Genomic DNA, 16362 nt, shown 5'->3' on the forward strand with positions numbered 1-16362 from the left:
AATGCCAATGAGCCACTAACTCGCTTCGCTCCGGGAACAAGAAGCCAGGCCACAGCAGGACAGTACAGGTAGTGCAAGAGGTGGAGAGGGAGAGGGACGCGGCAAACCAAAACTCAATGCATGCAGCTTCCCTGGCCCGGGCTGGCTGCCAATTCTTCACCCCTTTTCCGCCGACGTCACGAGGGCAGCGTGGCTCCGGCCACCAATGCTTTGTGGGCGGGGCTAACAGCAAACAACCTGGGGGCGTGGTCTCCGTAGAAAAAGGCCTATGTCATTGGCCACCAATAGCCTTGAGAAGAAATCCTCATTGGTTATCCTTTAGGGGCGGTCCGGTCAAAGGGTTTATTACTGACACTGCTCCCGTCACAGCTCAGGCGGATGCCAGCTCTGGTGCTTCAGAAAACAGGAGCTTCCAGACCTCTGGGAGTCCCTCACCGTGCTGGGTCCCTACCCAGCGAGATCTCAAGGGGTCACATCCTTTGAGTGCCAGCCCTCTGGGAGCAACACTGGGCCTAATCACTGCCTAGTCCAGGGGAGGGCAATAATTTTTGCAGGGAGGGTCACTGAATTTTGGTACATGGTGATTGGATGGCTCCACCCCTAGAAGGGGTGTGGCCTGGAGTGGAAGGGGCGTGGCCTGGAGTGGAAGGGGCGTGGCTGAGGACTAACTGCCCCTCAGAGTTGTCTGAGGCCATGAGTTTTGAATTAAAAACGCAGCCACGGTGGCTGCAGCCTCACCCCCCGCCTCATGCCAAGATCTGGGCCCTTCCCCAGGCTGCCTTCCCGTTTAACCCCCAGCTCAACCAGTCGCTGGCAGCAAGGCATTTACTGCAGTGATCTGCCTCTAAATTGGGCATCGGCCACCCACTCGTCCAGCAGCGTTTCCGAATTCCCTGGGCTGGGGGTTCAGGGTCGTCCCCCGTCAGGGGAGCAGGCACAGCACAGCTCCCAAGGAGTGGGCGCAGGAGGGGCTAGAAGCATCCACCCAAACCACGGTGGGGGGAGGAGACAACTGGGACAAATAAAGCCACGAAGGAGCAAGAGGGGGCGAGATAGAAAGCGCCCCAGAGAAAAGGGGTGAAGGGTAAAAACGCAGAGGAGAAGGGAGCCATCGGCCAGGACAGGCTGGAAAGGAACAAATGAAAGAGGCGGGAAGGGAGGAGTGGCAGTGGGGGGAAGGAATTGCGTTTGATCATGCTCAGAGCAAGGCTGCACACCACCCACCTCCCAACCGGGACCCTGAGCAGCACTGAAATCCTGCTGTGGCGGCTACCAGAGGCTCTCCAGCTGCTATATGGGGCGCCTTCGACTCCACCCAGGAGCTGCAGGGAGCCCGAAAGAGGCCAGCAAACAGCTTTCTGCCCAAGGCAGATCGACGGCTTCGGAGATTTCTCCCGGAGGGGGAGCAAGGGCAGCCCCGGAGAGCAGGGAGTTTGGAGAACACACGGGGAAGGGGGAAATGGCCTCTTTCGTGTACAACGTGGATTTATAATTTGTATTGCATTGGCCTGTACACAGACCCTGCTGCGGAGATCGTCCCACCTCCACATTTCCGGACCATCCTAGGGCATGGAAGAGAATTCTGTCCCGGCTGTAAAGAAAGGAGCTCGTTCCATAATTGAAGCCTCCCGGGTTTTTAGAGGAACAGCTGTAGAGCCCTACTGCCCCGTGGATTTCAGTCCCGCTACAGGACTTCCCCCTGAGGGAAGGAGCTGCTCAGATAGGCCTGAAACAGAGACATGAGGCAGGAGAGAAAGATCCCAGGGATGGAGGAGCCCAGCCGGCCCTATAACCTCTCAAGAGCACTGACCTAGAAAGGCCTCAGTCCCGCGACCCATCCCAGATTCGTCCAGGTGTAGCCCTGGGATGGGCAGGACTAGAGAGCTACTAGCAGGAAAGCCGATATAGCTACACCCTGTTCAGGGGATGCCTGACATGAACTTAAAGAACTAGATCAGCAGGCCCCAACCACTAGGCCTGCTGACTGGACAGCTCTCCTACTACTGGATCCCCGAGGTGTCTGCCTTGGGGCTGGTATTAGTTAATATTTGAACGGATGGCTGGGATAATGCTTCTGAAACAGAATTCAGAACAATCTTGATACGTTGGAGAATGGGTCTAAAATCAGCAAAATGAATGTCAGGAAAAACAAGTGGGAAGTACTCCACTTCGGCAGGAAAAATTAAACACTCAATCACAAAACAGGGTAAGTGGCGAGGCAGTCGCACTGATGAAAAGCCTCTGGATGCTATAATGGATCACAAATTGAATGAGAGTCCACCGAGTGATGCAAAAAAAAAGGCTCAGGTCCTTCCAGCGTGTTTATTGCGCTGTGGTTCACAGGACAATTGTTCCACTCTGTCTAGGCCTCAGCGGACGCCCTGTGTCCAGTTTTTGGAGCCACGCTTTCAGAAAGATGCAACCAAACTAGAGAGAGTCAAAGGGGAGAGCAACACAAACAAGAGGTTTGGAAGACATGACCTATGAGGAAAGGCTGAAAGAACTGGGCATGTTTAGTCTTCAGAACTGAAGAGCAAGTGGGGACCTCATAACAAGATGAACAAAGTCATTGTAAAGAGAGCGGAGATAACCTCTTCCCCTTCTGTACCGAGGAAAAGGCAGTAGGCTTAGTCTGCAGCAGGGGAAGAGATCAGCAAAACTTTCTGAAGTGTAACAATAGTTAAGCCCTGAGATAAGTTAGCCGGGGAGGTTGTGGAATTCTAGTTCTTAAAAGCCACCGATAACAAGTTACACAAACACCTGCCAGGCATAGTCTAGGTCAGCAGTTCCCAACCGTTTCAAACATACGGACTCCTTTTCAATCTATTAAAATTTCACAGACCCCCCCTCCCTGGCAGAAAGAGAGATCAGGCCAACGGTGGGCTCCAATCATTACTTTTTAAACTTTCCATGGACCCCCTGCAGTACTGTTGCGGACCACTGGTCTAGGTTTACTTGCTCATGGCTCAGCGCATAAGGGGGAGGGGGAAAGGCCTAGAAAAGAGGAGACTAAGGGGGGATACGATAGAGATCTATAAACTCAGAAGGGGTGTGGAGAAAATAAAAACTTGTTCCCATAACACAAGAACTAGAGGGTCACCAAATGAAATTAATAGGGTTCAGGTATAAAACAACAAAAGGGAGTTTTTCTTCATGCAGCGCATAGTCAACCTGTGGAACTCCTTGCCAGAGGATGTTGTGAAGGTCAGGTTTTTAACAGCGTTCAAAAAAAGAGCTAGATAAATTCCCGGAGGTTAGGTCCATCAATGGCTATTAGCCAGAGTGGGTAGGAATGGTGTCCCTAGACTCTGTTTGTCAGAATGGGCGACAGGGGATGGATCAACGGTTGACTCTCAAACCTTGCCACAAGACGGGCCGGCCAGTTCCTTATATCAGGCTGCAACAGCTCTGGGTCATGCGTTCGAGCGGCATCCTGCTAAGTTATGGCCAACACCTGCTGCATCCACTTCTAGAGGGCAGGGAAATGAGCTCAGAACTGGGACTCATTGGTCCCATCGGGCTGATTGCTCGTAGGGGCAAGTGAAACTCTTCTTCCTTCACCAGCACCATCCACGTCAGGAGGGAGGGACTGATGGACGGATCGGGAGACCAAAATGTTCACCAGATCACCGGACAGGAGAGCGCTAATTGCAACAGGCTGCTTGCTGCATCGCACCCAATCACAGGCAGGGCAAAAATCACTGTCAATTTCACAGCGCCGTCCGGTTTGTGCTAATCCTCCGGGACAGCAGAGCACCCCGCTGGGTTAGTGAACAACCTCCCCCCGCAGCATCACACAGGCGGGGGAGCCTCACCTGGAGCGCTGCCTTCAGCGTCATATAGGCATGTGCAAGACGGACTCCGAGACCTGCAGGAGGGGATGCTCTCGCCCACAAGGCCATGCTGCTCCTTGGGGGCGGAGCTTCTTCCCTCCATTGCTGGAGCTCTGAGGTCACTGCCTTCTGCTTCATTCCCTCTGGGGAGGAGGAGGAGCAGAGTAACGCTCTGTGCACCTGCAGGGAATCGGGGCCACATCGCCCCACCCAAGCGCAAAGGGACACGGGGCAGCATCTCCTCTCACCCTGGCGAAGCCAAAGATTGAGTGGAATTGCTCCGGGGTTTACACCAGCGTGAGTCAGAGGCTGATCAGGCCCAGAGTGCCTGCTGCATGGAAGGGAGCTGAATGGTGAGCCCGCGACAGGGCAGCAGCATTGCGGAAAGTGATCACATCTATGAGGTAGCGATGGGAAGGACCAGTCGACTATCCGATAAGCAAATGTTCATGGGATAGTCGACAGGATAATCAACTAGTCACTTCCCCCCCTTGCTGCCTCTATCAGATGGGGGGGGGAGGGAGAAGAGGGTGCTTCAAAGCATCAGTGAAGCCTGGGGCCAGCTGAGGCGTCCGCAGGCTGCATGCAGCGTTTCAAAGCGGCAGCACCGCATGGAGCCTGGGGTCCGCGGGGGAGTCAAGAGCTGACCCTGGGCGCCACGCGGCACTTTCGCCTTTGAAGTGTAGCAACAGCCCTAGGGGACGCGCCCTGTCGACTAATCGAATAGTCGATGCAAAATGCATCGACTTTTCGATTAGTCAATTATCTGATATTTAGCATCCTTGCTATGAGGGCGCTGGTCTGGCCTCAGCTCACTGCCCTATGCCACTTTGGCGAGTCCTCCAGTGGCCTAACAGATAAGGCAGCAGCCTCTGGAGCCTAAGGGTTGTGAGTTCGAGACTCCCTCCGGGCCAATGTCCCCACTCCAGCCTATAGAGGCCCAGGATCAGAGTGCGTGAATGCCCCCTGCTGGCCTAGAGGGAGAAAGCACTGGACTTAGAGCACCAAGAGACAGCCCTGTTCCCTGCCTCAAGCCACTTTTCTGATGGCCAGCACACCACGGACCTCCAGAGCAGGCTCTCCTCATGTGGTGTTGGGGGAGCCTGGACGACCCTGCCGTGGCAATAAAGGGTGATGTCTGCCTTGTCCAAAGTGTGGATTTCTGGCCGGTTTCAAGTCTGGTGTAACAAAGCACGCAGGCAAGGCCGGAGAGTCAGGAATTGTTTTGCATAACAATGCAGATTAAGCCTGGTCCGGGAGACCACGTCAAGAACCCAGGACAAGCAGCCTTTTATCGGTACTTCTGTTCTGATAAGCAAAAAGTACAGATGCAGCTATGAAACTGTCAACCACACACAGAGCAGCAACAGCCTGAGCAGCAGGATGTACCCCAAATAGGGTATTGGGCATGTTACATATCCTACACAACAAGGAATCAATTGGTAAATATGATGACAACGACCAAGTCTCGCCTTGCTATAAAAGGGGTTTAGTAAGAACAATCGATGGGAGAGAATGGGTAGGGTTGACCCACACCTCACGCTACAGATAACTAGAAGTAAATAGGCCCTTCACACCGGCTACGTCAGTGGCAGCGTTCCTATGGGTGGGAAGAGAAGGAACTACGACCTCCTGCCTGGCACTATTGGTAGCATACAGATGAAGTGTAAGTGAATTAGGCTTTATTATTGTATATAGTAGATCTTTTAGTAATTGCTTTTGCATTGCTTTGTGCTGTATTCATTGCTTTCGAATTTATAGTATGTAAGGTTTAAATTGTGTAGTAATTGTTCTTAAGGCTTGTAAAACTTAAACAACTGTATTAACTGCTTAGAGCTTGCAACAAATAAGGAAGTGGTTAAGTAGCCCTGGCGTGTCCTGGTTTCCCTTGGATCTAAAATAAATCGAGCCACACGACAGGTGGGACCTGACCTGCAGGGTTCCTCCTGTGGCCTGATTCCAAAAGGCAAGTACAAGCGCGGATGGCAAATGGGCAACACCACCACCTCCTGAAATCAGTCCCCCTCCTGATGCTGCCCAACTCACCGCCAATGCTGCGGCAGACGGCACCCTTCCCAGACCATTCAGCGACCCAGCTGGGGTGTTCCAAGCGGCGGGGTGGGTGTCCAAGATTATGTAGAAGGGGCAGCGATCGGGGTGCGAGGGAGGGGTTGGGGTTATGTGAAAGGGAGTTAGAAAGCGCAGGTGAAGAAAATGCCAATGCTAATTTGAGGGACAGCGGGGTGGGGATGGAAAAAGTCACCTTTGATTTTCCACTGTGTTTCAGCTTTAAATTTGTTACTAAAAAGAACGAACAGGGGAGGCGAATCTAAGCTAGAACAGTGTGGCTCACCTTAATCTACTGCTGAAGTGTTTAGAAGCGTCCATACAGCGACTTACTGCAGAACAGCTGTTTGGGTCAATTTCCCCCGTAGACAAGCCCTTAGAATGGCGCAGAGCTGAACAGGATTTGACCCTGAAAACAGCCCTGCCTCCGTGAAAGCAAACAGAACCTGTGTCACTAGCTTCACCGAGAGCTGGGACAATAGGCCTGATTATTGTCTTCTAGGGCAACATTCCTAGCCTTTTTTATAACAGGGACCACTTGCTACTTTCCAACACTGTGTCAAGGGAGATCTCAGGGGTTGGCACCACTCCACAGAGCAGAGAAATTCTACTCTAGGATCAGGGAGTGGTGTTGCTGTCATGGTTTCATGGGAACTGGACTTGTAAAGACAACTCCAGCAGCTACTTTTCCTAAGGGGGCGAAGGGGAGGGACACCCAGTTCCTCCTAAGGAAGGACTGGAGCAGAGTTTTTGGCCTCTAGAGTCTTTACTCCCTAATTGGAGCAGCTCACTCAGCTGTCAGATACTGCCTGGAGCTTTGAAAGGGGGGGAGGGCAGATGCCTGCAGGGCAGCAGAGATCACAAAACACTGAGCACAGCCATCAGGGCAGGCATGGTGGGATACTGGCAGAAGCCAATTCTCTTGACAAAACAAACAGCAGAGTCCACACTGGCTCTTTGTCAACAATAAAGCAAGAGAAAAAGACAAAAGTCTCACACAGGGCTGGAAGTGTGTGTCACCAAAACTGGGTGTTTTTCTCGACAAAAGTTGCATTGTAGCATGTATGCGCTTCCTGTTTGGTCAACAAAAGGCAGTTTTTTTGGCGACAAAACATGCCAGTGTAGACAAGTGAATGTTGAAAGAGACTGAACCAAGATGATCCAGAAAAATAGGAGGAACTGGGAATAGGATTGCTTCTCAATAAACCTTACAGAAAAGAGATAAAACTGAGCAATTTGGAGTAGTCCTCTCTTTTGGCACAGCTAATTCCACTCTCAACGTTTGAAAACTAGAAGAAAATGTTATTGGAAATCAAATTGACCATAGCACGTTTTGTTAAAGCTTAGTGAATGATAAGAGTTTGTAGGGATGAAGAAAAAATTCACTTGATGGAATTCCCATTTAAAAAATTACTAAAAAAAGTAAGCAAAAACATTTTAACAAACCTTTTTTAAAAAAACCCGAAATAAAAACTTCATAAAAATAACATTACTTTTGAAAAACGCAATCATCTCAATAAAGCATTTCCCCTTTTATCTTTCCAAAACAAGCCAACACTTAATTGAGTTACAAACCTGAGCAACGCTGGGGAAATAAAACAAACACGTTTTAAAATGGCATTGTTCCTGCCGCGGGGTTTCAGCCCACAAGCCCGTCAGCAGCAAATGCAACCCAGCCTGTGGCAGGTAAATTAGGGACCCTGCACACTGCAGTGAGGTTTTGCTCGTCAGTGGTTTGCTGGGAGGGTGGAAATTGACAGTCATCCGATGATCACGGTCTATCAGCCTGGACCCCACTATACACAAACCTGGTTCAGGGACTGGGACATGGGTCCCTAGCTCTGGTGCTCATGGACTGTGTGGCCTTGGACTAACCAAGCAGCAGCATGGCTGTGCGGGATCTGATAAAGTCACCGCCACGTTGGCCCAATGCTAGGGCAGTGTAAGGTGATCGAGGCAGAACTGGGAAGGGGGGGCGGAGCCGCACACTGCTGCCCTCTACTAGACAGAATCCAAAGCGTGTGTCATAGCCCCGATAGTGCTGACCGTCTCTCTCTTTCAGACAGACCCCCGGGCACAGTCCGCACGCAGTCCCAAGCCACCTTTGATAAGACCGCGTTGCCCTTCCGCACAGCCGTCACCCGGAGGTCTCAAAGCGCTTTGGAAAAGGTCACTGCTATTTCCTCCACCTTGCAGAAGGCGAACGGCGGCACAGCAGGGCAAGGTCCTGCAGAGACGGCAGAGCTGCCAGAGGGCGTGTTACACTGCGACGCAGACACACGCGGCTCTGCAGGCTGCAGCGCTGCATTGACAGCGCGGCTGATGGGAGCCGGGAGAGCCGCTCCCCGGAAAGCCAGACTCAGCAGGACGCAGACAGCCCAACCCAACTCGCTAGCCGCTCCGAGACAGGGCGCTGGAGCCAAGGGGCTTGCTCTTCGGGAGCTCGCTCGGAGAGAGGCGCTGAAATCGCAGGGCGAAAGCAAAGCAGCCACGGCCGAGCCCTCCTCCCCCCCAAAGAAGCGGGAGATTTGCAGGCTTTGCACAAAATCCAGGGCGGGGTTGCCCAGGCAACTGTTGCCATGGAAACAGCAGCTATTTCTGAAAGTCTTTGGCCTTCAGTGGAGGAAATTGCTCCTTTCAAACAGCTTCCCACCCACACCCTCTTTCCAGCCCCACGGTGACTCCTAGTGGCAGTCGCTGGGATCACCCCACAACCCCGGCTCCCCACGGCACGTCCTGAGAGATGCTGGGGGGGTGAACCTAAGGCCTAGGGGCCAGATACAGCCCCCAGCTTGCCTGGATCCAACCCCGAGGCTTGGGGCGCCCCCAGCATTGGGGAGCCCATGCTAGTGCTCCAGCCCCCCCGCCATCTCCCTGTAGGGCTGGAGCACCCCAAAATCTACTAGCCTGGGCCCCCCTAGGCTCTGGAGTGTAAGGGGAACGTGGGGAGCATCTTTCTCCTCAGTCAGGGGCCACAGCAGTGAGGGATTTGGAGGGGTTTTGGCTTCTCACTTGTGTGGCCTCCGACTGATGTTCCTGGGGGTCAGCAGCCCCTGACCCAAAAAAGGTTCCCCAGCCCTGAGGGAACACACTGGGAGCTCCCCTTGGGGCGCTAAGCTCAAGGGGCCCCTCTCGGCTCTCACTGAGGAAGGGGGAGACAGGGCCAGCCGAGCTGTTGAGAGCCCGTAGCCCCAGAAAGGCAGGGCCTCTGAGCGGCTGCTTGCGGCTCATGCTTGGGGGCAACGCGGCCACCCCACCACCCAGCGCTCCAGAGCGTAGGAACAGGCCCTGTTCCGCATAGCACTTCCTTCTGGGAGACACAGGGAAGTGCAGGCATAAACACCACTCCCGCAACGCCCAGTGGTTTTGCACGAGTCCCCGTTCCTGCTGCTGCAGCTGGCACGCCTCTTCCATCCCTAACCTGGAGGGGTGGGTTTTCCTGAAGGCCCAACCCTCTGATGCCACCTCTCCCACAGCACAGCCGCCACCAGGAGCAGCCGTGCCAGGAGAAGTCGGAGGCCCGGGGAAGCGTGGGCCTGAAGCGACGTTTCCTTGATTTGTTTTTATATAAATGGAAAACGATATTTAATAAGATCCAGCCTCCCACGCTACCTTGCGAAAGAGCGAGGGAGACCGGGAGCTTCGCCAGCACGCCCTGGACAGGGACCACAGACCCCACGGCCACCATAACAGGGCGACTACCGGGCGCAGCCCCGACAGCACCAGCGTTAGTCCTGCACTAGGGCTGAACTACACCGGGGCACAAGTCTGGATATTCTGTACGCCGGTAACATTTTCTTTCAACTGCTGGCTCCAAATGGTGATGGTGCCATATTCTGCTGCTGGGAGACACTGCAGAGGCGGCTGCAGTGGGTGCAATGATTCCGATATTTCAAGCTGGGAGATTTCAAAGCGTAACCATTGAAGCCAATCCAAAGCCAGCTACAGCAGTCCGGCTGTCACTCACAGCCACTCGCGATGTCACCGCGACCGTGGGGCTAGATCTGCTCAGCCTTCACCACCGGAGCTAAGGGAGGGTCGCTGTTAGGAGCGAATATACTTTAAGAATTTAGGTGTAGGCTCACAGGGGGATAAAAACAAAGAATCAAAATCCCAGACTATCCCACACAGATAGTCTGAGGCATAGTTCTTCAGTGAAGGCTTTTAACTAGGCATATTGAAACGAGGCACATTCCAAACCAATCATATTGAAAAAAGGCAATTTGGGGCTGTAAGAAAGGCCACCCAACTCATTGCTTCCAGAGAAAAGGAAGAGCCTAGAACAGTGTTTCCCAACTGGGGTTCTGCAGAACCCTGGGGTTCTACGGACCATCATCAGGGGTTCCGCGAGAAATCGTGGAATAAATAATGCTGGGCGGGGCCTGGAGCATTTGTCACGCCCTTCGCCTCCCGCCTTGGCACTTGGCTGACTTCTGCACTGCTCAGCCGGGCCGCCGCGCGGGAGCAAGCAGCCACTTGGGCTCCGTGAGTGAGAGGCAAAGGAGGGGGAGAAGAGAAAGAGAGAGAGTGAGAGGCAGGAGGGGGAGGAGAAGAGAAAGAGAGAGTGAGGCGGGAGGGGGCAGAGTGGGCCCAAGCTACGGGCTGACTGGACGATAGCCCGGGGCACCTGATTGTAAGGGGTGCCGCACGGTGCTGCCAGGCAGGAATGGGGCCGCGTATGTGCCACGTGCCCAGGGCACAAGAATGAGCCACGCGCCCAGGGGCGGCGCCATGCGCCTGGAGCGCAAGAAAGGCTCGGGCCGGCTCTGGGAGGGGGAGGATATTTGATATTTGGAAAAAAAAAAAAAAAAAAGATTAGATGATACAAAAAAAAACCACAGGAAAAATGCACCGATTTTTTTTCTTATAATGTAAGCTGACATTTTTATATATAAACAGCTCTTTACAAATACATTTTCTTGAAAAAATTTAGCAGTAATTGAATTGCACTCCCTGCTGTCAACTTTTTCTGGCCAAGCAAACGCTTTCATAGGTAGGGGTTCCTCGGGATATGAAAAATTATTTTAGGGGTTCCTCCATAGGAAAAAGATTGGGAATCACTGGCCTAGAAGATAAAGGAAACGAAGGTTGATGGCTTTCTGTCTGGCAAGGACCCAGGGAAGAGATTACAGGCTTAATGCCCTCTTGTGCCTCCCTAGACAATAGATACAGGGGTACCTATTGGGAAAGGCTTGTTGTGTCTGTATGTTATTTGCACTGGTGTTGCAGAGGCTAGCAACCCCACTTCATTCACATGGGCTGCCCACAATGTCTCTGGGACATCTGAGAGGTCCAGGAGGGGTGTATGTCCTGAGGTCTCATCAGATTCCTCTGAGAGTAGTAATGCCATCAAATTTGGAGCCTGATAGGGGGAAAGGTCAACAAATATCCCTTCCTCTCTACAGAGAAGGTTTGCGCCCAATTTACACAAGTCACGTCCCATAAGTTTTACAGGAGAACAGGGAGATAACAGGAAAGAATGTTCAGCTGACAAGGGTCCAAAGGGGGTGGGGGTGCAGATGGCACATCTGGGGAATCAAACTGTTTCTTTAGAGTAGCCAATTCTTGCTGCAGCTTTTCAATAGAATCTTTTTGGCTAGCCATAATGCTCTGATTCTTTTTTTTTCTTTTTTTTCTTACTGCCACATCCTCCCAGAGGCACCAATATTCCATCTGGTGAGGATGTTTTTCCTCGAGGAAAACTCTAAGATAAGCAAGCTTTTGTAAGTCAAAGCTCTAGTTGCCATTATTCTGGGAATTCCCCTGAGTATAGCCATTCCAAATGCTCAATAATGTCTTAAGTCTCCTTAGTTTCAAACCTGCAGGCAATACCTAGCTGACTGATCATCTGAGACAAGGGAGTCCCAGGCTGTGAGAAACCTTTCCCCTCAGTCAGAGACAGACTTGAGGGAGCAATCTCATCCATGTTAGCACTGTCCTGTCCAAGGACAGCGCAGGAGCCCAGCAGTACTACCCTCTCCAAGGATAGCACAGGCGTCCAGCAACACTACCCTCTCCAAGGATAGTGCGGGAGTCCACACAAACTGTCAGCTTCACTCACACTCCTTATGTGCCGGGGGAAATCGCCCTTGCTTTCAGCAGCTGTTCAGTGACACTGACAGCACCGGTGCGGCTATGGTCCCATTCCGGACTTCACTCACTCAAAACCAAGCGCTTGGACTCGCCACCAATCAGTCAGCAACACAACAAAATCCAACCCCTATTTGGCTATACCCAGTGTTTTCGTTTTAAATCTCCCTCAAGCCTCTTAACAAAAATTTTTAAGCAAAAGATGACTCTTACCGCCAGCCGGTCCAGCTGGTGACGAGAACAGGAAGGCGGACTGGGGGATTTTAAATAGATCCCTTACCCTCCAGATGTGCGCTGTAGTCCGTTCCCATTCCCCGTCATCAGCCTTTCCAACTGGAGTTCCAAGCCATCCCACTTCTGACACCAAATTGTGGGGGAAATCTCGCTCCCCTGGGGTACAGAGCCCCCAGAAGGGTCCGAGGCTGGAGGTCAAAGCAGTGAGGCAGGAGAGAAACCTAGAAGGAAAACTTTATTATGCATGCATGCAGGCTGACCGCTACCAGAGTTAGCAGCCAGCCCTGAGAGACAGTTTCAGGGATTCTTTATACAGTATGTTCAGACAGTAGTTGTTGATTGTTTTTCTTTAACATACCAAAATCTCAGCAGAAGTACTCTGAGATGTTTCTGTTCACACCAGGAGTGCTAGAAGTAAGTTTTACAGAACAAAGGCACATGAGAGAGTTTACATGACAAATTGTGACAGACTAGGAGTCTTCGTGAACTTGAGATAGGCATTGTAAGGGTCTTGATTAGAGTTCATTTGATTTCTCTCTGTTACAGGGAGAGGGGTCTGGAAAACTTTTAACCCTTACAGCAGTTTTCTTTTAGAGAGTTTTGATTTCCTGCACAGTCCCCCCTTTAGACACAATTGGAGTTATTTGATTTTTCTCCCACAAAACGAAGGTCGATGGCGTTCTGTCTGGCAAGGACCAACTAATCAATAGTTGGGGCTGTGAAATCTTCATTTGTTTATTGCTTCGTTATTATGCTCCCCATCTCTCTATTGTTTCTCTGGATGGCTCTGTCTGGTTCTTTGATTGTTTCTGCCGCCTGTACAATTAATTTTGTTGGGCGTCAAGCAAATCAATTGGTGGTTTGCAATCATGTTACAATGTGCTAGGACCGGTACCTTACATTTCAGTAGAATGATGGGTTAAGGTATTGAAAATGTTGCTATGTACTGGGGACAAACAGAAAGGGAGTGGGGGAAAAAAACAAGGGAAAGGAACCTGGATTCACGCTTGCTGGAAGCGAACCCCAATAAACATTGAATTGTTCGCCTCTCCGAACTTTGGGTATTGCTGTTCTCTGTTCACATGAGAAGGAGCAGGGAAGTGGGAGGGTGAAGGGATAAGCCCTCCAGCACTCTCCATTAGAGGTTAGCAGTATAGGGTCAATGACACACAGTGTAGCTATTCCAATTCTTCCCCGTCCCCTCCAATCAGAAGCCAGGGATGTGCACGCACTGCTCCAAAATACGGTAACATGTGAGCTAATCTGCCACAGTGAAGCTCATGGCTTCAGTCCCGTTGATTGCATCGAGAACATTAGCACTCATCCAGGACAGACACCACCCCTCAGGCTGGGAACCTGAGCGAAGTTCCCGCACCATCCACCCACACGCGGGGCTGTGCCTCAAGCCACTTTGTCCCCCTCATCTTGGAGATCAGGCAGGCAGAGTGGGTGACGGGCGCACCAAACGGCAGCTGTTGTGTAGCACTCCCTCCTCTGCCCCAGCCAGCAGACAGGGGCCCGGCAGCAACGGTCACGGAGCAGGGGAGCCCAATCGGCGCAATGTGAGCAGCCCACCCAGGGCCCGGAGAACGGGCAGAGGGGCTGGCGGTCCGAGGAGGGGCCTTACCTTCCAGTCCGTGTCCACCGCGGAAAGGAAGGTATCCGAGTGCTCCTGGAGGGGAGACAGACCAGAGAGAACCGTCAGAGCTCATCCCGGCACAGACACCGTGCCATCCCCTCAGCCCTGCCCCCCGTCTCTGGCAGAGAACGGAGAGCAGAGCCCTGTGCTGTGCAGTTCAGCCCCTGCCCGCAGGCCTCAGGGCACCATCGCTGCCACGGGCAGCTCTAGAAATGCTGCCCGAGAGCGTTTACCGAACTGAAGTCCTGGCAGCTGCCTCCCCTCCCCCAGGGCTTGTGCGCCCTCTCCCCTGCCCGTGTCCACTACCCGGCCTGGACCCAACTGCCAACAGGGACTGAACAGGGGACCATCAGAGCCAGAGGCATAAAAGCTGTGCTGCGGATCGGGAGGCATGTGGCAGGGTACCTGTTCTACACGGGGTTACTCTCCCCCTGAAAGAGCAGGTACGCAGCTCGGGAGTCCTCCCGGACCCTTGTTTAACATCTGGGAACCAAATTTCTTTGGTGGTCAGGAGTGCTCCTGGACAGCTTCGGCTGATCCGCCAGCTGCGACCCTTCCTGAACAAGCCTGGCCACATTGATCCATGCTCTTGTTACATCCCGAGTGGTTTACAGTAACATGCTTTACATGGGGCTGTCTCTGAAGAGCCTTCGGAAACTTCAACTGGTCCAGAATGCAGCTGCTCGAGTTTTAACTAATACTCATTCTACGGAGCACATTACGCCAGAGCTCCAGCAGCTACACTGGATTTCGGTGTTTCCAGGCACAACTGAAGGTCTTGGTTATGACCTATAAAGCCCTATAAAGGTTGGGTGCTGGGTATCTGAAGGACCGTCTTCTCCCACATGAACCTGCCTGGGGATTGAGGTCAGCTAGGGAGACTCTGTTCAGTGTTCCCCCACTCATGGAGATAAGATTAACATCTACGCGGAACAAGGCCTTCTCAGCTTTCGCTCCCAGGCTGTGGAATTCTCTTCCCCGGGATATTCGCATAGTGCCAACGCCGGTTTTGTTTCAGCGTCAGGCTAAGGCCACCCCTTTTACTTGTGTTTTTATTGGTGTGTGAGTCTGTGTGCGTGTCCCTCCTCTCGAGATGTCAAAGCAGGTTTTATGTCCCCTTGGGCTCTCGTATTTTAATTTTTGATATATATTTATATTGTGCTTTAAAAATATTGTAAGCCGCCTGGAAAATGTTAAATAGGCAGGATACAAATATTTTAAATAAATAAAAGCTGCGACAGCCTGAGTGAAGGAGCCAGGCTCCCTCGCTGGGGCTGTAACTATTGCTGGGCGAGTCACACACTCCCTCAGGGGTTACATAAGCTCCCTCGCAGACCCCACACTCCCTACTACACCCTCTTCCCGCACCTTGAACTCCCTTCTGGACCCAGCCTCCGTCCCCGACCCTGCACTCTCTCCACACAAAAGCACAGCCCTTGGACACTTACTAAAATCTTAGAGTGGTCCCCCCTCAAAAATTCTTGTTCTAGGATGTGCTACCAGACTATCTGTGGTTTTTTAAGTTTTTCCTGTTATTGGACGTGTCTATCTGCAGTAGCTTCGCACACCGGTCCTTCGAATGCCAAGGTGGGATAAATACAGCCTGTGCCTAACAGGGCCTGCGTTTGGAACTAGAATCCTAGCATTTGGGAACAGCAAACCAATCCCGCAGGCGTGCGACTCTTCAGCAGCGGCTAGGCCTTGTCTCCCACACCATACCCAGTGTCGCGGTGTCCCTCGAGGTGTCCACTCCGCACAAGGTGTCCCTGTGCTGGGAGCAAGCTCTCTGGCTCCTCCCCGTTTGCTCTCCAGCCCCGGACAGAGCAGCCGCAGCCATCCTCCCACCCCGCTTGCCCGCAAGGCGCCGGGAGGGAGCCCCTTTAAGGCATGGCCACACATCCCGGTGGGTCACCCCTCGCTCCCAGGCCTGGCGGGGCGGCCGGGTGACCTTGAGTCCTCCCGTCAGGTAACCCCCCGGGCGCTGAGCAAAGCGCTAGACTCCAGCACCGCCCCTCGCTGCAGCCAGCCTGCACGCCGAGCCGAGCCGACAGTAGGTGCTTGATTCTTGGCCAGCACCTCCACAGGGGCCCCGACCCTCAGGCGCCAGCATGGTCCAAGCTGCCATTCTTCAGCTGGGCCACACGAGGTCCCCCCAGCCGCTTCGCCCTGCACTCCAGTCCAGCCGAGCGAGCCCAGCCGACCACGCTTTCTCTTCAGCCGGGACAGACACTGCCACTGGGTCGGCTGCACTGCATCCCCACATGGACGTTCTCAGGAGCGCGGGGTTTTGGGTAATGGCGCCTTGCAACAGGCGCGCCTGGCTGTCCCAGAATGCACTAGGGGATTTAGGGTTCTAGGACGGGGGTGGGCAATAATTTTTTACTGGGGACCACTTCAGAAATGTTTGAAGTGTCCCCAAGCCACACTGGAAGGGGCGGGGCCTCAGGGAGAAGGGGCGGGGCCAAGATACTTCCCTGTTTCCCCACCCCAGTGAAGTCT

General features: G+C 52.9%; 1 protein-coding gene across 4 annotated transcripts in view; it reads right to left on the reverse strand.

Annotated features, from left to right (window-relative positions):
- NDRG4 (NDRG family member 4) overlaps positions 1–16362 on the reverse strand; it is an 82415-nt gene that overhangs the window by 37175 nt on the left and 28878 nt on the right. For all 4 annotated transcript variants that reach the window (XM_075940481.2, XM_075940480.2, XM_075940478.2 and 1 more), the window contains exon 3: positions 13852–13896. In XM_075940481.2, the coding sequence (XP_075796596.1) occupies positions 13852–13896 (45 nt within the window). The remainder of the gene's footprint in view (positions 1–13851; positions 13897–16362) is intronic.

The sequence above is a fragment of the Pelodiscus sinensis genome, chromosome 12 (genome assembly GCF_052426305.1).
Source record: "Pelodiscus sinensis isolate ZL-2025 chromosome 12, ASM5242630v1, whole genome shotgun sequence".
Taxonomy (NCBI): Eukaryota; Metazoa; Chordata; order Testudines; family Trionychidae; genus Pelodiscus; species Pelodiscus sinensis.